Below are 22,675 nucleotides of genomic sequence, written 5' to 3'. Positions count from 1 at the left end.
ACTCTCATTCTCCCTTACGCTAAAACTACAATCCAGGTTCCCATGCCCCTGCTGCATTAGATTAAACCCCCCCCAAAGAGCACTAACAAATCTCCCCCCCAGGATATTTGTGCCCCTCAGGTTCAGATGTAGACCATCCTGTCTGTAGAGGTCCCACCTTCCCCACAAATAGCCCCAGTTATCCAGAAATCTGAATCCCTCCCGCCTGCACCATCCCTGTAGCCACGTGTTTAATTGCTCTCTCTCCCTATTCCTCATCTCACTATCACGTGGCACGGGCAACAACCCAGAGATAACAACTCTGTTTGTTCTAGTTCTGAGCTTCCATCCTAGCTCCCTGAAAGCCTGCCTGACATCCTTGTCCCCTTTCCTACCTATGTCGTTAGTGCCAATGTGGACCACGACTTGGGGCTGCTCCCCCTCCCCCTAAGGACCCGGAAAACACGATCCGAGACATCACGTACCCTTGCACCTGGGAGGCAACATACCAAACGTGAGTCTCTCACGCTCCCACAAAATCTCCTATCTGTGCCCCTGACTATAGAGTCCCCAATTACTAATGCTCTGCTCCTCTGTAAGAAAGGATGTTAAATCCCTGGAGAGAGGGCGGAGGAGATTTACTAGAATGATACCAGGAATGAGGGGCGGGATTTGCCATTTCCCGACACCGATTTCGTATTCGGCGATCGGGCGGAGATCCCTGTTTGCGATGGGATCGGGGGCGGCGCCAGTTTTGCTCAAGTTTTGCATGCTCCGCCCACACCAAAACAGCATCATCGCGGCGCGCGCCGCGTACGGCCTCAGGACGTAACCTGACGGCCCTCCCCAATGCTCCGCCCCCGAGGTGTGTCCAGCGCCGCTACAGTCGGGCGGGAGCCGTGCTGCTGGCCGGGGGTGGGCTTCCGCGAGGGCTGGGGGACTGGTGGGGTGGCCAGTGGCTTGCCAGGGGGTGGCCACGGGGGTAGTATCTGGCAGGTCGGGTCAGCGCACATGGACCCGGCAATTCTCCACCCGTTTATTCTGTGGCGGCCGAGCGTTTTACATGGCACGGCTTCTCTCCCCCTCACCGGTCGCAGCATCGGTGAGGGGGCGCCGCCGTTTTTGTCCACGGAAAATGCCACGGATCCTCTGCACTTAGCCTCAGAATCGGAGAATCTGGACCGAAGAATTTGAGATACCAGGAAAGATTGGAGAATTTGGGCTTGTTTCCCTTGGAGCAGAGAAGGAGGTGTTCAAAATTCTGAACAATTTTGACAGGGTAAAGGAGGATATTCTGCTTCCACTAGTTGGTAAATCAGTGACTCGGGGTCATAATTTCAAGATGGTCAGCAAGAGAGTTCGGAGTGAGATGGGGAGATGCTTCTTTACTCAGATTGTTGGGGTTTAGAATGTCGGGCAGCACGGTAGCACAGGGGTTAGCACTGTGGCTTCACAGCGCCAGGGTCCCAGGTTCGATTCCCCGCTGGGTCACTGTCTGTGCGGAGTCTGCACGTTCTCCCCGTGTCTGCGTGGGTTTCCTCCGGGTGCTCCGGTTTCCTCCCACAGTCCGAAGACGTGCAGGTTAGGCGGGTTGGCCATGATAAATTGCCCTCAGTGTCCAAAAAGGATAGGTGGGGTTACTGGGTTACGGGGATAGGGTGGGGTGTGGGCTTGGGTAGGGTGCTCTTTCCAAGGGCCGATGCAGACTCAATGGGCCGAATGGCCTCCTTCTGCACTGTAAATACTACGATTCTGTGAGGTCAGGGATTCTGTTCTGTTTCTCCAACTAACCTCTGGCATGGATCAGACACTCTCCACTTTTGCCTCCTCACCACTGGCGAAGAGTGGCTGAAATGAGAGGCTGAGCGTTGATTCTCGGAGGTGGTGTGTTGGGGGGGTGTTTGGGGGAGGGGTGAGGGGGGGGCCTGCCAGCAGCAGTGGTCAGTGTGGGAGGTGGTGGGGGTGTTTGGGGGAGGGGTGAGGGGGGGGCCACAGCAGCAGTGATCAGTGTGGGAGGTGGTGGGGGTGTTTGGGGGAGGGGTGGGGGGGGTGCCAGCAGCAGTGATCAGTGTGGGAGGTGGTGGGGGGGAAGTGGCAGAGACATTAAGCTGCCTCTCACACTGCGCAGCGAGTGTGCGCGGGGTTTGCGGAGCTTGATGACATGAAATGACAGGCTGGAGGATTTGCTGGTGAACAAAGTGATGTATATTTAAATATGCTTTTGCAAAGTGGAGACCTATCTTAAGGAGTGCCTGTGATCACCCCTGTCCACCGGACAGTTTCTGACAGTTTTGGCTGGCGACTCCTGGGGCCCTGGACTTTGAGGGTGCGGGCATACTTTTGGGCAGCATGTGTGTTGCATTGCTACCCTCCGAGGTGTTTGGGGCTGGAGGTGTGTCACCAAAGGGAGGGGGCTGTCAGATGGGCTGGACACCCCCGGGGTCCCAAGGGTGTCGGGCCCCTCACTGGGTTCCTGCCTGTCCCCTTCCCTGGGTGCCAGGGGGCCCCTAGGCTCCTCCATGGGACAGAGGGCCAGCTGGAGTGAGATCCAGAAGTCCTGCCATCCCATGGCACGGATACATGTGGATTCCCCCCAGTGAGAGATTAGAGATGGCAGCCTTTCCTTGGCTGCACGAAGAAGGTCATCCATTTTCTTCCTGCACTGCTGACCCTTCCTCTTTTGCAATGAGCTGGCATTCACTAATGTCGCCATAGCCTCCCAGGTCATCTGGCTTCCTGGACTGCGGCTACAGGACGTCCCGCCTCTGCTGGACTCCATCCAGATGTCTGGTCAGGACTCCCTAGGAAAATTTTGGAGCAGGTTGCATGGCTCCATTTTGGAGCAGGTTGCATGGCTCCATTTTGGAGCAGGTTGCATGCCTGCCATTTTGGAGCAGGTTGCATGGCTCCATTTTGGAGCAGGTTGCATGCCTGCCATTTTGGAGCAGGTTTCGTGGCTGCCATTTTGGAGCAGGTTTTGTGGCTGCCATTTTGGACCAGGTTTCATGGCTCCATTTTGGAGCAGGTTGCATGCCTGTCATTTTGGAGCAGGTTTCATGGCTGCCATTTTGGAGCAGGTTTTGTGGCTGTCATTTTGGACCAGGTTTCATGGCTGCCATTTTGGAGCAGGTTTTGTGGCTGTCATTTTGGACCAGGTTTCATGGCTGCCATTTTGGAGCAGGTTTTGTGGCTGCCATTTTGGACCAGGTTTTGTGGCTGCCATTTTGGACCAGGTTTCATGGCTCCATTTTGGAGCAGGTTGCATGCCTGTCATTTTGGAGCAGGTTTCATGCCTGTCATTTTGGAGCAGGTTTTGTGGCTGCCATTTTGGAGCAGGTTTTGTGGCTGCCATTCTGGAGCAGGTTTTGTGGCTGCCATTCTGGAGCAGGTTTTGTGGCTGTCATTTTGGACCAGGTTTCATGGCTGCCATTTTGGAGCAGGTTTTGTGGCTGCCATTTTGGACCAGGTTTCATGGTTGTCATTTCACCAGTAATGGAGAGCTCCCCAGCGATTGCAGTGATTAAGATTCACTGGAGCAAGCAAATTAGCGGGAGGCCTCCAAAAATGCGGCGTGATTCACCTGGGGAAAAAAAGTTTTGTTTAAGAGGCCCCAGAATTCACTCTGTTTTTCTCTTTGTCAATTTTTGGTAAGATTCTTCTCTCTGTGTTAACCAGCTAACTATTTGAGGAATGTGCAGTAAATGTAGATAATTCACGCACGTATGTATTTTGATATGCACCTGAAAAACATAATTAGCACAGGAGAAAGTGTGCAATAAGGGTATATTCTGGTCAGATTTTAAACCTTTAAGCATGGATGCGGCATTTTAAATTGCGTTGTTGGCACTTTAATGAAGTAGAAGCAGATGTTGGAATGATAGGTATGAGGATATTTCCTTCGATATGAGTTCCAACTTCTATAGTTCCCAGATGCCAAAATAACCACAAATCACCACAGCTCCTGCTATTGAAGCAAAACACAAGCTAATTATTGGATTAATTTGTCACGGATGGGAATGAATATTATGAACCTTACTTAGATAAGTTTGCTTCTTGCCCTCTGAAATCTGAGCTACGTCAGACCCATATCTTCCCCATTATAAACTAGAGATGTAACTATGGCGGACGTAAGTACTGAAACCATCTTGAATGTTAAAACAAATGGATGAGTGAGCCCAATGAATATCAGTGAAGTCTGCAATAATTGTGCATCTTGAAGCAGTGGTAATGAGAGGAATATTTGTACAGAAGCAGCATGGATATGTTGAAAGAATGTCTTTGGCTTTGCATTGCGTTGTGTTGGTTTCTTCAACACAATTCAGCAAAAATAATAATTTTAAGAACGATTTGCTTTCAGCTCAATGCAAGTTTCTGGAAACTTCTATGCTGAACATAATGCTGAAAGCAGACTGTTCACAAAACTGGCACCCAGGGTTAATTCAACACTAATTCCACTAACTGTATTTACAGACATTTATAAAAACGTAAAACAAAAATAAGATGGTTATTATGGACGCAATGATAATAATTTTAAACAATTTGTTTAAAAGCTTTAAAATCTGGGGCGGGATTCTCCGTTGTCCAACGCCGAAATCGGGAGCGGTGATTGGGCGGAGAATGACTCCCGACGCCGAAATCGCGATCAGGATCACGCCCACAATGGGCGGGACCAAGCCTTGCACGCCTAAGTAGGCATACTGACCCAGGAGCTAGCGGGCTCCCAGCATCTACCAGCCTCCCGAGCCGGGCGCAGTTCTGTACTGCTCTGCACAAACATGGACCAAACGGAACAGCACCCGGAGGGTCTCCCAGACCACCGGAGGCCCCTGGGTGCTCAGGGACAGGGCAGGATGCCGCGCCAGACGTGGGCAGCTTCACACTGCCCGGGTGCCCGGGTGGCTCTGCTAAGGGTCTGGGCCTGAGGGGGGCCCTGTCCAGGAATGGAGGATGGAGGGGGGTATAAAGGGTGAGGTGGGGGGGTGAAGGGTGGACAGCACGGTAGCATTGTGGATAGCACAATTGCTTCACAGCTCCAGGGTCCAAGTCGATTCCGGCTTGGGTCACTGTCTGTGCGGAGTCTGCACATCCTCCCCGTGTGTGCGTGGGTTTCCTCCGGGTGCTCCGGTTTCCTCCCACAGTCCAAAGACGTGCAGGTTAGGTGGATTGGCCATGCTAAATTGCCCTTGGTGTCCAAAATTGCCCTTGGTGTTGGGTGGGGTTACTGGGTTATAGGGATGGGATGGAGGTGTTGACCTTGGGTAAGGTGCTCTTTCCAAGAGCCGGTGCAGACTCGATGGGCCGAATAGCCTCCTTCTGCACTGAAAATTCTATGATCTATGACATGAAGGGCCCTTCAGAAGGTTGAGGATTGAAGGCTGGGGGTCCTGGATGGGGGAGTGTCACCACTTGAGGGGTGTGGGTGTGGCAATGCACATGCGTGTGGGGGGGGGGGTGACATTGCCCATGGGTGGGAGGGGACCCCCAAGCTCACTTGGAGATCAGGCCACCCTTTCAAACCGGTGGCCCGATCTCTGAGGAGCCAGCCTGGCCAGTGCGGCCAGCTCCCCAGTGATGAAAATAATTTGAAGTGTTGACTTGACTCCCCAGAGCCTAAAAAAGTGATTAAGTGTAGTTAGATAGCGGTGGTGAACTCGCCGACAGAGCTGGAGTGAAGCTCCCAGCAAAACCCGCCACAAATGACACTTAGAAACATTTACTTTAGATCACAGTCAGCATGCCTGCTAAATAGTGGCAGCAGCATGTCACAGACAGAGCCAAGCGATCAGATCAAAGCCCCGGCATACTGTCACCGTTAGTCATTAATTGTGGTGTACATTAACTGGCAAGGAGGCTTCAAAAACATCATCAGTATTGATACTTCAGTGCAAAATAAGCTGATACATTTGCAAATATCATCAACCAGAAACACTGAGTTGATTATTCATTTCAACCTTCTCCTGAGGTCCCACCATCACAGATGCCTCTCTTCAGCTAATATGTTTCACTCCATGTGATATCAAGGATCATCTACGGGCACTGGGTCAGTCTCAGGCTGTTTCCGTACTCCGACACTACCAGTGTCTATTTGACAATCTGGAGATTGCCCAGCATTGACCTTTGCCCCCCAAAATAGGACAAATCCAGATGATAAGCGCTCAGAACCACCTCCCGTTTTGTGGGATATAACTGCCCCTATACTGTGACGGGACGTACCATATATCCGCACAATTGGTGTTCCTGTGCCGAAATGCACCAAGAGGTTTGAGGACTGGGTTTGGTCTTCTTCACACGACACCACTGACTTGAGTAACCGCCCGTCTACTTCCCGGTCCTTTGGCATCAGCCCGATCCCGTAGACCGTGGCTGGTTCTCCGCTGTGCCTGGTGATCCTGCTTTGAACCTCTCGCCCATACCGCCCCCAAGCTTGGTTAAACTCTCCGCACTTTAGAGGTCAGTGGTGCCTTTTTCAGTGCACTCTATTGTCTGAGCTATCTCCATCACGTTATAGTGGTTGCAGCTTCTCCTGGATATTATCGTTATGGATCCCACAAACCAGCCGATCGTGCAACATGTCACTAAGCACGGTCCCAAAGTCACAGCGCTCAGTGAGCTGCTGAAGCTGAGACAGACTCTTCAAGGCTCCTCACTATAGAGTTAAACTTATAACGTTGGAGGATAATCGAGGGACTCGGGTTGAAATGTTTTTTAACCAATTTCACTCTCTGGTCAAAGGTCTTTGAGTTGGGTGCCTCCGGGGAAGTGAGTTTCCGAATCAAATTGTACATTTGGTGCCCACAAACTGTCAGAAACATCACCTTCTGTTTGTCCTCGGCTCTGATCTCATTCATAGTAAAAAATAGCAGAGCCGTTTGATGTACCGACTCCAATCACCAACCACTTGATAAAATGGATCTAGTTTCCTAATCATAACTGTCATGAATCCAGATCAGCATATCATGGTGCAATCACACACACACTGATGGACAGGCATTTTTACCAACCAGCACACACACAACATCGCAGCCAATCACTAGTAAGAGCACTCGCACTATAAAAGGGGGAACACGAGAGTTCCCGCTCATTCTGGTAGGAGACAGCTCGGGACAGAGCTTGCAGCGTGACACTCAGACATAGACCATGTGCTGAGTGCCTCACCAACATTAGTGATAGGGCTGGGTCCATAGGTGAACTGGAAGCGAACGTACCCAAGTCTATAGTTAGTTGCATCTGTTAGTTAACATAATAAAATCAAGTTGTACCATCTACAGCCGTGTTGGCTCATTTGTGGATCAGGACACCCAACACGACAATAACCATTTCCACTCATGGTTTAAATAATTCCGACCCTTGCTGGAGCTTCTCTACATTCCCAGCTCTTCCTTCCTTCCCGTCTCGATTTATGACGACTGTTGGCTGGAATTGAAAACATTTTCCTCGTTGCCAATGTGGTTGCTCGAGATAGACACTGGAAGCTTCCAATAGTTAACAAAAGGGTTTATTGATGAAATGTAAAGGCAGTATTGTAACAGGCAGAGAACTCAATGCAAGAGGTCTTAACTCTTCGTTCTCTACATTGCCTGGGCCCTGCCCAAACTCTCGATTGGCCAGGGTTTGCATGTTCCCGTGTGATTGGTCCCGAGCTGGTCATGTGGTCCGTGGAGCCCGCCTGATTCAGGGGGTTGCACTACCCCATGGCAATAAATACTGGCCTTGCCCTTGACACTTACACCCCAAGTACAAGCAGAGACACCGAACTCTGAGATGCTAGATGTGGGTGAAATGCTTATTGTTTTGTTAGAAGTATATTTTCAGGTATTTTTAAGGAAATTTCAGCAAGATCCTATTTCAAAATATATGAAAGAAAACATTTCAAAGCAACATTTTGTGCACACAACACATTTAAACTCGCTGCCCAATTGCACTGATTCAGAACAGGTTTGATGTTCAGTGTTTTGCAAAATGGTCTTGTGCAGAAATGTAGGGAATAAACCTTTTGAAAACAGATACAATTACGCCAGAATGGCCAATTGTGTCCAAAATGGAAACTGTACAGTTGTGCCTATCACATAATGAGTGTGTGTGAATGTGTGGTGGGTCTCCCAGGAAAGCGTTTGCACTACATCAAATAAAAGTGAATTTTATGATTTGTCTAATGCGGAGGATCCAGTTAATTTGATTTTGTGCCAGCAATGTTATTCCTGATGTTAATATTGTTGATGACAGTTGTTGAAGTGCTTGATTTTGTAACAGTTTTCATTTCCCTTCCCTCTTCTAGTTCTCTTCCCACTTGCACAGAGGTTGAAAAGAAACCTGGGCCTGGATTCCGACATTCCTATTGATCCTGTTTTCCAGAAGTCACAGAAGGATGTGGAGCTGCTCTATGAGGTTTCTCGGTCTTTCTCTCTCTCGCTCTTTTGCATTTCTCTTCCACTGTTTTTGGATACTTGTGTCATTAACTCGCTCCCAAAACTGTTCAATGAATACAGTCATTTATCAATTTCCTTTAAAGACAAGGGGAGCACGGTGACCAAGTGGTTAGCACCGCTGCCTCACGGCGCTGAGGATCCAGGTTCGATCCCGGCCCCGGGTCACTGTTCGTGCGGAGGTGGCACATTCTCCCGTGTCTATGTGGGTCTCGCCCTCACAACGCAAAAGATGTGCAGGGTGGGTGGATTGGCCACGCTAAATTGCCCCTTAATTGGAAAAAAGGAATTGGGTACTCTTAAATTTTAATAAATTTTCCTTTAAAGATAATGGTATTTTTCTGATTTTCTGGGTGAAGGATTATTAACTGCTGTTGGTTCTAAGATTTAGAGAGTATCTCAGTGCAGTGGAATTTGTAACTTGAATGATATATTCTATTGTTCAATGTAACTGCCTGGGTGATGGAACAAGTGCAGTTGAACATTCTTTGGATAGATATGCCGTGGTTCTGGATTGACACGGTACTTTATAATGTCTTCCAAACAGTCTGTTTCAAATTAGCAAGGTGCTGCAGGATCCCGGCTGTGCAGTCATGCAATGTACCAAATTAGTTTGGACCACGCTGATATTTTGCAGTGTCTGAACAGCAGCCAGCAACCACCCGAATATATCCGAACATCAAAGAGAATTGTCCAGGCAAATTGTCCAGGCAAATATCCCTGATTTGAGGAAACTTGCCCACTTCAGTTATTTGCAAGTTGCTGCTGCTATTCTGCACATGTATTCTCAACCTTGCCCCTCGCCTGAGGTTAGGTCAGCTCCCCTACCCCTCCAAAGACTGCCTATTGTCATCTGGGACTGTGGCAACTTTACCTTTTAAAATAAAATCATTCTGGGCCCGCAAAAGCGACATGGACACAAAGGGATTATTAAATAATGGGTACTAATTGTGATGGGAAATTGAAGCAAAGTTTGTCATAGAACATAGAACATAGAACGATACAGCGCGGTACAGGCCCTTCGGCCCACGATGTTGCACCGACATGGGAAGTCAAAAAACAAAAGCCATCTAACCTACACTATGCCATTATCATCCATCTGCTTATCCAATAAACTTTTAAATGCCCTCAATGTTGGCGAGTTCACTACTGTTGCAGGTAGGGCATTCCACGGCCTCACCACTCTTTGCGTAAAGAACCGACCTCTGACCTCTGTCCTATATCTATTACCCCTCAGTTTAAGGCTATGTCCCCTCGTGCTAGCCATTTCCATCCGCGGGAGAAGGCTCTCACTGTCCACCCTATCTAACCCCCTGATCATTTTGTATGCCTCTATTAAGTCTCCTATTAACCTTCTTCTCTCTAATGAAAACAACCTCAAGTCCATCAGCCTTTCCTCATAAGATTTTCCCTCCATACCAGGCAACATCCTGGTAAATCTCCTCTGCACCCGCTCCAAAGCTTCCACGTCCTTCGTATAATGCGGTGACCAGAACTGTACGCAATACTCCAAATGCGGCCGTACCAGAGTTTTGTACAGCTGCAACATGACCTCATGACTCCAGAACTCAATCCCTCTACCAATAAAGGCCAACACTCCATAGGCCTTCTTCACAACCCTATCAACCTGGGTGGCAACTTTCAGGGATCTATGTACATGGACACCTAGATCCCTCTGCTCATCCACACTTCCACGAACTTTACCATTAGCCAAATATTCCGCATTCCTGTTATTCCTTCCAAGGTGAATCACCTCACACTTCTCTACATTAAACTCCATTTGCCACCTCTCAGCCCAGCTCTGCAGCTTATCTATATCCCTCTGTAACCTGCTACATCCTTCCGCACTGTCGACAACACCACCGACTTTAGAAATTGCAGGAGATGTAGTTGCTTAAATAGAAAGAATTGATACTGCAGCACCCTCTAGTGAAACAGAATGAAAAATGTTGAACCTTGAAGCAGCCTCTGGTCAAATAATACTGAAACACTCACGCCTCCTGATAGCTCTGTGAACTTCCCTTCTAATTGGAAATGTAACAAATAAGCTGCAGGTCATTTGTAACTTAACCCAGTGTTTCCCTCTCCTTGATTGAGGTGTCTATGGTTTAGAACATAGAACATAGAACATAGAACAGTCCAGCACTGTCCAGGCCCTTCAGCCCACGATGTTGTGCCGACCATTTATCCTAATCTAAGATCAACCTAACCTACATCCCTTCAATTTACTGCTGTCCATGTGTCTGGCTAAGAGTCGCTTAAATGTCCCTAATGACTCTGACTCCCCCACCTCTGCTGGCAGTGCATTCCACACACCCACCACTCTCTGTGTAAAGAACCGACCTCTGACATCTCCCCTATACCTTCCTCCAATCACCTCAAAATTATGTCTCTGGCTATCCACTCTATCCATGCCTCTCATCACCTTGTACACCTCTATCAAGTCACCTCTCTGCCTTCTTCGCTCCAGCGAGAAAAGCCCTAGCTCCCTCAACCTTTCTTCATAAGACATGCCCTCCAGTCCAGGCAGCATCCTGGTAAATCTCCTCTGTACCCGCTCCAAAGCATCCACATCCTTCCTATAATGAGGCGACCAGCACTGGACACAATACAATTCCTGGGCATTGGGACTGGCTCTGGAAGAGGTGGGACCTGTACAAACTGGACGGGTTACACCTGAGCAGGACTGGCTCTGAGGTTCGAGGGAGTATTTGCTAGAGTGGTTGGGGAGTGTTCAAACTACTGTATGTGGGAGGGGCTTGAGAGAGGGCCTGATTACTCTATATGTAAGGGGCTGGGGAGAAGGGTTGATTATTGCATTTGCATGGAGCTGGAGTGAGGGGCAAGGGGATGGGAACCTATACAGGAATCAGAGGAGGGGGAGTCAAGGACAAAAACAAAATACAAAAGGAGAATACGAAAAGTGATCGGTAGAGAAAACAAGGACCAGATTCAAACAGGGCCACAGTAAAAAATAGTGGGAATGGGACAAGGAATGTTAAAAAGACAAGCTTAAAGGCTTTGTGTCTTAACGCGCGTAGCATTCGCCATAAAGCGGATTAATTAATCGCGCCAGTAGATGTAAATGGGAATGATATTGTCGGGATTACGGAGACATGGCTGCAGGGTGACCAGGGATGGGAACTGAATGTCCAGGGGAATTCAGTATTGAGGAAAGACAGACAATAAGGAAAAGATGGTGGGGTTGCTTTGCCGGTTGAAGATTAGATTAACACAATAATGAGGAAGGAAGTTAGCTGTGACAATGTGGAATCTGTATGTGTCGAGCTGAGAAACACACAATCAAAAAACATCAGTGGGCATCGGAGCTAGACCCCCAAACCATAGTCACAATGTTGAGAATGGCATTAAACAGGGAATCAGAGACACTTGTGATAAAGGAACATCTATAATTATGGATGATTTTAATCTGCATATAGATTGGGCAAATCAGATTAATCACAGTGATGTAGAGCAGAAATTCCTGGAGTGTATATGGGATGATTTTCTGGACCAGTGCATTGAGGAACCAACTAGAGAACAGGCCATCCTAGCCTCAGTACTGTGTAATGAGAAAGGAGTAATTGGCAGTCTAGTTATCTGACACCCAATGGGGATGAGCGATCATAACACAATAAAATATTCAATCAAGATGGAGAGTGAAGTAGTTGATTCTGAGACTATGGTCCTGAATCTTAATAAAGGAAACTTGGGTGATATGAGGCGAGGGTTGGCTAGGATGGATTGGGAAAAGTTACTGAAAGGGAAAGGCGATGGCAAACATTCAAGGAGCACATGGACGAACTGCAACAATTTATCCGTCTGGCACAAAAGTAAAATGGGAAAGGAGGCCAAATCATGGCATACAACAGAAATTAGAGATGGTATTAGATCTAAGGAAGGGGCAGCACGATGGCGCATTGGTTAGCACAGCTGCCTCACGGCACCGATGTCCCAGGTTCGATTCCGGCTCCGGGTCACTGTCCGTGTGGAGTTTGCACATTCTCCCCGTGTCTGCGTGGGTTTCACCCACAAAACCCAATGATGTGCAGGGTAGGTGGATTGGCCACGCTAAATTGCCCCTTAGTTGGAGTAAATTAATTGGGTACTCTAATTTATATTTAAAAAAAGATCTGAGAAAGAAGCATACAGATTGGGCAAGAAAAGAACAGGGGCGAGATTCTCCGACCCCCCGCCGGGTCGGAGAATCGCCGGGGGCTGGCATGAATCCTGCCCCCGCCGGTTGCCGAATTCTCCGGCACCGGATATTCGGCGGGGGCGGGAATCGCGCTGGTGTTGGTTGGCGCCCCCCCCCCCCCCCCCCCCCCCCCGCGATTCTCCGGCCCGGATGGGCCGAAGTCCCGCTGATAGGATGCCTGTCCCGCCGGCATGGATTAAACTACCTCTCTTACAGGCGGGACAAGGCGGAGCGGGTGGGCTCCGGGGTCCTGGGGGGGGGGGGCATGGGACGATCTGGCCCCGGGGGATGCCCCCACGGTGGCCTGGCCCACGATCGGGGCCCACCGATCCGCGGGCGGGCCTGTGCCATGGGGGCACTCTTTTTCTCCACCATGGCGGAGGCAGAAGAGACTCCCTCCACTGCGCATGCGCAGGGTGCAGTGAGCGGCCGCTAACGCTCCCACGCATGCGATGCCCGGCAATGTCATTTCCGCGCCAGCTGGTGGGGCACCAAAGGCCTTTCCCGCCAGCTGGCGGGGCGGAAATCAGTCCGGCGCGGGCCTAGCCCCTCAACGTTAGGGCTCGGCCCCCCAAGATGCGGAGGATTCCGCACCTTTGGGGCGGCGCGATGCCGGACTGATTTGCGCCGTTTTTGGCGCCGGTCGGCGGACATCGCGCCGATTACGGAGAATTTCGTCCCTGATCTGAGGATTGGGAGCAGTTTAGAATTCAGCAAAGGAGGACAAAGGGACGGATTAAGAAGGGGAAAATACAGTACGAGAGTAAGCTTGCGGGGGACCACAGAAACTGACTGCAAACCTTTCTGTAGTTATGTGAAGAGGAAAAGGTCTCTCACACTCAGGGGAATCTATAGTATGGGACAGAGAAATGGCTGAGCAACTGAACACAACATTTGATTCTGTCTTCACAAATGAGGATTCATATTAAATACCAGAAATGTTGGGGAACATGGGGTTTAGTGAGAGGGAGGAAGTGAAGGAGATCAGTATTAGCAGAGAAATATCTCCAAATTTGTAGAAGACACAAAGTTAGGTGCGAGGATGATCTCTGAGGAGGATGTAGAGATCCTTCAGTGTGATTTGGACAGGTTGAGTGAGTGGGGAAATGTGTGGCAGATGCAGTATAATTTGGATAAATGCGAGGTTATCCACTTTGGAAGCAAAAACGCGAAGGCAGACTATTATCTGAATGGCCATAAATTAGGAGAGGGGAATGTGCAACGAGACCTGGGTGTCCTTGTGCCCCAGTCGCTGAAGGTAAGCACACAGGTGCAGCAGGCGGTAAAGAAGGCTAATGGTATGTTGGCCTTCATTGCGAGAGGTTTCGAGTCCAGAAGCAGGGATGCCTTGCTGCAATTATACAGGAGCCTTGGTGAGGCCACAGTTCGAGTATTGTGGGCAGTTTTGGTCTCCTTATCTGAGGAAGGATGTTCTTGCTCTCGAGGGAGAGCAGCGAAGGTTTACCAGACTGATTCCTGGGATGGCTGGACTGGTGAATGAGGAGAAATTGAATCGGTAACAATTGTACTCGCTGGAGTTCAGAAGAATGAGGGGGATCTCATAGAAACCTATAAAATTCTAACAGGACCAGACAGGGTAGATGCAGGAAGGATGTTCCCGATGGTGAGGGTGTCCAGAACCAGGGGCGAGATTCTCCGACCCCCCCGCCGGGTCGGAGAATCGCCGGGAGCTGGCGTGAATCCCGCCCCCGCCGGTTGCCGAATTCTCCGGCACCGGAGATTCAGCGGGGGCGGGAATCGCGCCGCACCGGTTGGCGCCCCCCCCACCACCACCCCCGGCGATTCTCCGGTGCTAGAATGCCTGTCCCGCTGGCGTGGATTAATCCACCTCTCTTACCGGCGGGACAAGGCGGCACGGGCGGGCTCCTGGGGAGGGCACGGGGCGATCTGGCCCCGGGGGGTGCCCCCACGGTGGCCTGGCCCGCGATCGGGGCCCACCGATCCGCGGGCGGGCCTGTGCCGTGGGGGTACTCTTTTCCTTCCGCCTTTGCCACGGTCTCCACCATGGCGGAGGCGGAAGAGACCCCCTCCACTGCGCATGCGCGGGAATGCCGTCAGCGGCCGCTGACGCTCCCGCGCATGCGCAGCCCGGAGATGTCATTTCCGCGCCAGCTGGCGGGGCAACAAAGGCCTTTCCTGCCAGTTGGCGGGGCGGAAATCAGTCCAGCTCGAGCCTAGCCCCTCAAGGTTAGGGATCGGCCCCCCAAGATGCGGAGGATTCCGCACCTTTGGGGCGGTGCGATGCCGGACTGATTAGTGCCGTTTTTGGTGCCGGTCGGCGGACATCGCACCGATACTGGAGAATTTCACCCCAGGGGTCACAGTCTGAGGATACGGGGGAGACCATTTAGGACAGAGATGAGGAGACATTTCTTCACCCAGATAGTGGTCGGCCTGTGGAATTCGTTGAGGGAAAAACATTGTGGGCACGATTTAACTAAATAAGGACAAGGTCCAACAGTCCCAAAACATGCACGATTCATGTTTTTTAAAAAAAAATTTAGATTACCCAATTACTTTTTATAATTAAGGGGCAATTTAGCGTGGCCAATCCACCTACCCTGCACATCTTTGGGTTGTGGGGGTGAAACCCACGCAGATACGGGGAGAATGTGCAAAATCCACATGGACAGTGACCCAGAGCCGGGATCGAACCTGGGACCTCAGCGCCGTGGGGCAGCTGTGCTAACCACTGCGGCACCGTGCTGCCCTAACAATTTGCGTTTGATAAGGGACCACAACTGGGAATACGCGGCCAGGGCTGCACATAGCCCCGTTTTGTACACTGAGGAGCTTCTCAGTGTAGTGACAGATCGAGATGCCATTTTCAAATGGTGTCTTGATCTCCAAGGTCGCCAAAGCGACCCCCAACACCCCCTCCCAAATCCCAATATACTATGGGAGGGTCCACCTCCCTCAACACCCGCACAGGGCACCCCCTGCCCAATCGTACCATTCACAAAATGCCAGCTTAGCACCTTGGCAGTGCCAGGCCAGCATCCAGTTGGCACTGCCAGGTTAGTACTCCCAGGGTGCCCAGATGGCACCAGCCATGCACGGGTACCACCCTGTCCAAAGGGCATGTACCTGAGGGCCTCCGATCGCCTGGGAGACCCCCATGAGTGCCGTTCCATCTGGTCCCTGTTTTTGGACCCCAGTGTTGAACGGCACTCGCCCGAGGTCTCCCAGGTGAAGGGGATTAATCCCAAACCTCGGATATCTCGGGAATCTACACATTAAAGTGAGCTGTTTCCCTCTAATATGCAGATTTGCCAACAAGTGATTCTGCCCACAATGATCGCGTTAGATCTCGGAGGTTGGTGCCGGGTAGATCCCAGGAGTTGTGCCTGGGCGAGCTGCTTTTCAGGCTCCGTTCGATTGTGGATCCTGGAGGGTGAAGACCCAGCAACCTGCCGGCCTGAGGTTTGAGGGTGGCATTTAATTTGTGTGATGAACGGTTACTGCCTTATCATCATGTAAGGTGATGTCCCCTTTAAGCTTGGAACCCTGGGGACTCCGCCTCTGGCTCCGCCCATCTGGGAGCCATACATAAAGGCCTGCCTCATGGTCTGTATAGCAGTCAGCCCTCGTCCATAGCTGTAGCATAGTTATTAGTCTAATAAAGCCTTCTTTACAGTTTAATCTCTAAGCGTCATTATTGAGGGTACCTCAATTTTCAGAACAGATCAGATCATTGAACCTCTTCTGATGTGGGATTCAACTTGTGCAGACTACACTCCTGCTGTGGACGGTGCCAGCTATTCCATCCATACTTAGCCTGGGTGAGTGGCTTCCTCCTGTCACCCTCTGAAGAGAGGACCTCCCTCTTCTTCATCGTGGCCTCCTGGAGGACTTCCAGCCTCCATCTGAAAGTTGAGGGACTGTCCTGCCCTGGATCTGCACCTCTGATTCTCCTGGGAATTCCCAGTCTCCTCACGATTCCGTTTTTTCCAAGCTGGAGTTGGAGCACTCAATCGATAGCTCACAAAATGGCTGCTGCGGCCACTTTCGATTGGACCCGCACTTGAGAAGCCCCGCCTCCATTTCCACTCCCAAAGCCACTAAAACAGCTGCCAAATTGTCTCTGTGCCAATGAAGGAGCGTCCCCTTGAAACCCGTGGCCAATTACTCTTTCACCTCGGGCAGCATTCAGGACACCCACCCATGGAGAAAACCCGACCCGATATAAACAATTGAAAATGGATCAGTGAATAAAGGATTGAAGTGATCAGGGAACAGGCTGTGGGTATTTGTGATCAGAATATTTGGTGATACAACCTGGTTGGGCCCACGGACCTGTTTCTGTGTTGGACGTTCAGTGTATTATTAAACTCTTCAATGGCATAAACACTCAGATAATTACTACTCAGCGGCTTGATCTCAAACTATACTTTATTTGATAACTGGGTTCCTCACTAGTCTCCTCATGAATGACTAAACCCCATAATAATCCTGTCCAGTGATCAGATCTCTTGCAGTAAACATTCTCCAATGACTACATTCTTCACACTATCATTATGTTAGTGCTCGGTATCGCACGGTTACTGTCCCCACCAATCCGGAGCATTCATACCGCTCCTGTGTCAATGGGATTCTCACAGTGTCCTTTCTGAATGGCCATTCTGACAGTTAATGTTCCAGTGAATAGGTCCCCTCCCTGTAAACATTCTGACTGGCTCTCTCCCTTGCCACCTCACTGACTTTGAACGCTAATGGTAACAAGGGACGATGACAAAAATGTTCATTGTGAACATTCGCGATGGTATCTGCCTTTACACTAGAATACTTCACGATATCTGAATATAGCAGCACCCCGCCGCCCCCCCCCCCCCCCCCCCCACCACCACACACACAACCAATTACACTCTTCCCATTACTCAGTCACTCCTTTATCCTCTCGGTTGTTATTAATCTGTCGCAGTGTGCCTCCTCATTGGTTCCGTCTCTCATAACTTTGCTGCTCATTGACCTGTTGTCCCACAGAATTGAATGAAATGAAATGGTCCAATGTAAGAAGTTATCAATCCGAGCCAACTGCCCATCCATACTGAGATCCAGGTTTCAGTCTTTTAGATTGCTGACTGTAATCATAAAAAAAATCTTTGTTCAGAAATACATCATGGGCGGGGTCCTCCAGCCTGCTAGCTCCGTGTTTCTCGCCGGCGCGCTGTGCGTTGGTGGCGGGATTCAATATTCCTGCTGCTCCAATGGGATTTCCCATTGAGGCCGCCTCACGTCGCCGGGAAACTCATGGGCGGGCGTGCTCTGCCAGTGGGAACAGAGATTCCGAGCGGCCAGAGAATTCCAGCCCATGCTTCTCCTGTCTGATACTCAGTCTCTGATAGCTTCACAGACATTGGACATGTATGTTTTCAGGACAATTTTAGGTTTATGCTTGGTATGGAGGGCATTAGCTATGAGGAGAAGTTGAATAAACTTGGTTTGTTCTCACTGGAATGAAGAAGGTTGAGGGGCGACCTGACAGAGGTCTACAAAATTATGAGGGGCATAGACAGAGTGGATAGTCAGAGACTTTTTCCCAGGGTAGAATTTCATAGAATTTACAGTGCAGAAGGAGGCCATTCGGCCCATCGAGTCTGCACCGGCTCTTGGAAAGAGCACCCTACCCAAGGTCCACACCTCCACCCTATCCCCATAACCCAGTAACCCTCCCCAACACTAAGGGCAATTTTGGACACGAAGGGCAATTTTGGACACTAAGGGCAATTTTATCATGGCCAATCCACCTAACCTGCACATCTTTGGACTGTGGGAGGAAACCGGAGCACCCGGAGGAAACCCACGCAGACACGGGGAGGATGTGCAGACTCCGCACAGACAGTGACCCAAGCCGGAATCGAACCGGGGACCCTGGAGCTGTGAAGCAATTGTGCTATCCACAATGCTACCGTGCTGCCCTGCAGGGGTCAATTGCTAGGGGGCATTGGTTTAAGTGCGAGGGGCAAGGTTGAGAGGAGATGTACAAGGCAAGTTTTTTACACAGAGGGTAGTGGGTGCCTGGAACCCGCTGCCGGAGGAGGTGGTGGAAGCAGGGACGATAGTGACATTTAAGGGGCATCTTGACAAATACATGAATAGGATGGGAACAGAGGGATACGGACCCAGGAAGTGTAGAAGATTTCAGTTTAGCCGGGCAGCATGGTCGGCGTGGGCTTGGAGGGCCGAAGGGCCTGTTCCTGTGCTGTACATTTCTTTGTTCTTTGTTCTTTATGTTTCTTTGCATTTCCATTTTAGATCAATTTTCATGGTATGTTGAACTGGAGAGAGGGGTTATAGGTTTTTGCCTTTGGAGATGGAGAATTTGTTATGTATCTGACCTCTGACAATCGAGCTATGATATTGAGTGTAGGTCAGCTTGTGTTGCAATAATGGAAGGCACAGTAGCACAGTGGTTAGCACTGTTGCTTTACAGCACCAGGGACCCAGCTTCCATTCCACACTTGGGTCAGTGTGCGGAGTCTGCACGTTCTCCCCATGTCTGTGTGGGTTTCCTCCGGATGCTCCGGTTTCCTCTCACAAGAGGAACAGAGGGATCTTGGGGTCCACGTATATAGATCCCTCAAAGTTGCCACCCAGGTTGATAGGGTTGTTAAGAAGGCGTTTGGTGTGTTGGCTTTCATTAACAGGGGGATTGAGTTTAAGAGCTGCGAGGTTTTGCTGCAGCTTTATAAAACCCTGGTTAGACCACACTTGGAATATTGTGTCCAGTTCTGGTCGCCTCATTATAGGAAGGATGTGGATGCTTTGGAGAGGGTACAGAGGAGATTTACCAGGATGCTGCCTGGACTGGAGGGCATGTCTTATGAAGAAAGGTTGAGGGAGCTAGGGCTTTTCTCACTGGAGCAAAAAATTAAGAGGGTGAGTTGATAGAGATGTACAAGGTGATGAGAGGTATGGATAGAGTGGATAGCCAGAGACTTTTCCCCAGGGCATAAATAGCTGTCATGAAGGGACATAATTTTAAGGTGATTGGAGGAAAGTATAGGGGAGATGTCAGAGGTAGGTTCTTTACACAGAGAGTGGTGGGTGCGTGGAATGCACTACCAGTGGAGCTGATGGAGTGAGAATCATTGGGGACATTTAAGCGACTCTTGGACAGGCACATGGACAGCAGTAAATTGAAGGGGTGTAGGTTAGGTTGATCTTAGATTAGGGTAAGTAGTCGGCACAACATCGTGGGCCGAAGGGCCTGTACTGTACTGTTCTATGTTCTATGTTCTAAGTCCAAAAGACATGCTTGTTAAGTGAATTGGACATTCGGAATTCCCCCTCAGTGTTTCTGAACAGGTGATGGAATGTGGCGACTAGCGGATTTTCACAGTAACTTCATTGCAGTGTTAATGTAAGCCTACTTGTGACAATAAAGATTATTATTATTGTTATTTTGTAATTCACTGAATACTTTTGAAATATGTACTGATCTCAGCTCTTGCAATTTAGTGGATTTCACCAACTGACTCACAACCCAGAACATAAAATTCATCCACAAACCTGTCTATTCGCCAGACCATGGGCTTAATTCCAAGGGCTGAATTTGTCATGGGGGCAGTGCCTGGGCATGGTGGGATTGCAACATTTCACCCTTTACAGATAGAGGTTCAAACATTGTTTTTAACTTCTCCATTGTTTTTCCAATTTGCTTTCCACTTACTTTCCTTTGTTTTTGCTGAAATAAAGCTTCATGGATTCTGGACACCCTCCCAGACTTCAAGTGGATTACTCTTCATGTATGAATTTATGATGTGGAGATGCCGGCGTTGGACTGGGGTGAGCACAGTACGAAGTCTTACAACACCAGGTTAAAGTTGGACTTTAACCTGGTGTTGTAAGACTTCGTACTGTATGAATTTAGGTTGTGAAATTACACAGACTATTCCTCTGTGGAAGGCAGTCACAGATGAGCTCAATCCTGTTTTAACTTTTCATTTCCAGACACTATTGAATATTCATCAGGAGTGGGAGTCCTGACCATTCTTCTACTTTCCCCATATCTCGCCTTCTGGGTAGTTGGACCGATTGTAGTCTCTTATTGGTTGTAGTCTCTTATTGGTTGTAGTTTCTTATTGGTTGTAGTCTCTTATTGGTCCTCACTGAGGTCTAGACACAGAGCCAGGATCCAATCTCCCACTTCATTGATTTCTGTAATTCATTTCCAACCCACTTTCGAGTGAAAAGGGGATCTGTGTGGATTATTTTCATTCTTTTACAAATCTCATTTAAGGCTGTATTTTTTGTGGTTTTGCCATTTTAATTTATATTTGTTTTCTGCATTTCTAGTTTCTTCTGGGTGGGTTGAACATAGATAACAACTTCAAATGCTTCCTGAAGGATGAAGAACTTGCATCATTGCGGTCAGCAAAGAAGTTTGACCTTATTGTCAATCACATCATCCCCAAGAATATCATTGATATCCGAAGGCTTACTTACAGACTATCCAAATACAGTGGGCAGCTCAAGTCTGAGGACTTTGAGAGGACAATGCTGACCTTGGTGTTCACAGCTTATCAGGCGTCGAAATCTCAGGGACATCAACAGGACACCTGGGCAGAGTCACTTGTGAATATTTTTCAGGCTTTAATACATGATTTGAAATCTTATTAATCTGATTCCGAGGAAAGTGAACTTATAAAAATGTAACTCTTGAATATTTAACTCCGCTACTTCTAATGATTTCTTTGGATGGTTCCTCCCGTTTCCTGTACTTACAGCATGCTCTCCAAAGTAACATCTTGCACAATCTGCACCTGGATCTGGCACAGACTTGGTGTGGTATAAACATCTCCCAAAAATACAAGTGATGATGAAATGCTAATATCTTGAATATTGGGCCGTTAAAGCGTAACAAACATCAGGCGGTTCAACCACTAATGTTTCTTGTTTAAATATAAAACCAATAAGATTAGTCAGCTGTCGCTAAGCTGGTAACAGTTCTGTTAACCTATGGATCCTATGCATTTCTTGCAGATACTATTTTGTGCACATAATTAACCAGAACATCATACTTTTGTTGCAGATTTAGAAATATTAATAGCCCTTCTATTTAAATACAACATAAAAATATGATGGAATTGGTTGCTTTTCGATAACCCCGTTGAATTGTTTGTTTCAATGATGCCAGGGCTTGAGAAATGATGATGTACATAAAATGCAACCTTACCTCCAGAATCTCAGAGGGATGTTTTGGATGCCAGTCTCCATTTACTGATGTGGATTTGGTAACAGTCTTTTGCTAGTAGCTCAAAAATAGCAATTATTCACTGGGGAACGTTAATTATCCATCTTGTACATTTGTCACATTCTTAGAAGAACTGAAGATGCCATATATTGTGGCAAACCCAGAACAGGATAGTAACCTGAAATTTGCTCCAATTACGATGACTCTAACGCTTGGGAGGAGGACTAAGAAGAACAGGAGGTTATGGAAAATCTGACTGTTTGAATTTCAGCTAAAGGAATCTTCTGTTCCAGTCTGATAAATATCATTATCCAAACCTGAGTCGCTCATATGGAGCAATCATACACCTGCTGGTTACATTAAACACACCTGATTGTAATTGAGGATCAAATAAATTAGCTACCACAGGACAGCCTGTCTGGAGTGTGTTGTTGCATCAACTTCTATTTTCATTACCTGAACATTTTCTTTCTGCGCATCTGGTCAAAAATACATATTACAAGGGGAGGGGAGGTAAAACTGCTGATTTAAAGTGTTGCCCTCACTGGAAGAGTACTAAATGTATTTATTTTGTAATCTTTACCCATGTAACCCAGTAGTTCTCACACTGCTGCTCTCTGGGGTCCCGTCTAAGCTCAATTCTCATTGTGCTGTCACTGGAAGAAATGGGGAGGAATTGTCCAGTTGGGAACTTTAAATTTTGTGTGAAGAAGGATGGTGGTGGTCTTGGAATCAGTGGCACGCCTCGATAGTAAAATATCATTGATACCTCTACCATGAAAGAGTGAAGTGTCCAAAGATATTTGGCTCGATCCCCCCATATTAGACTGCTGAGTGCAGTTCCAATATTCAATCTCC

At 48.7% G+C, this 22,675-nt stretch overlaps 1 protein-coding gene across 1 annotated transcript in view; it reads left to right on the top strand.

Moving 5' to 3' along the window:
* The window catches only part of fam180a (family with sequence similarity 180 member A), a 76,643-nt gene extending 54,416 nt beyond the window's left edge, over positions 1 to 22,227 (top strand). The window contains exons 2-3 of the mRNA XM_072485377.1: positions 8,255 to 8,364; positions 20,920 to 22,227. Coding sequence (XP_072341478.1) covers positions 8,255 to 8,364; positions 20,920 to 21,243 — 434 coding nt within the window. The 3' untranslated portion in view covers positions 21,244 to 22,227. The remainder of the gene's footprint in view (positions 1 to 8,254; positions 8,365 to 20,919) is intronic.
* The last annotated feature ends 448 nt before the right edge of the window (positions 22,228 to 22,675 follow it).

This window comes from Scyliorhinus torazame, chromosome 19, assembly GCF_047496885.1.
Source record: "Scyliorhinus torazame isolate Kashiwa2021f chromosome 19, sScyTor2.1, whole genome shotgun sequence".
Lineage (NCBI taxonomy): Eukaryota > Metazoa > Chordata > Chondrichthyes > Carcharhiniformes > Scyliorhinidae > Scyliorhinus > Scyliorhinus torazame.
This window is presented reverse-complemented; position numbering and strand designations above follow the sequence as displayed.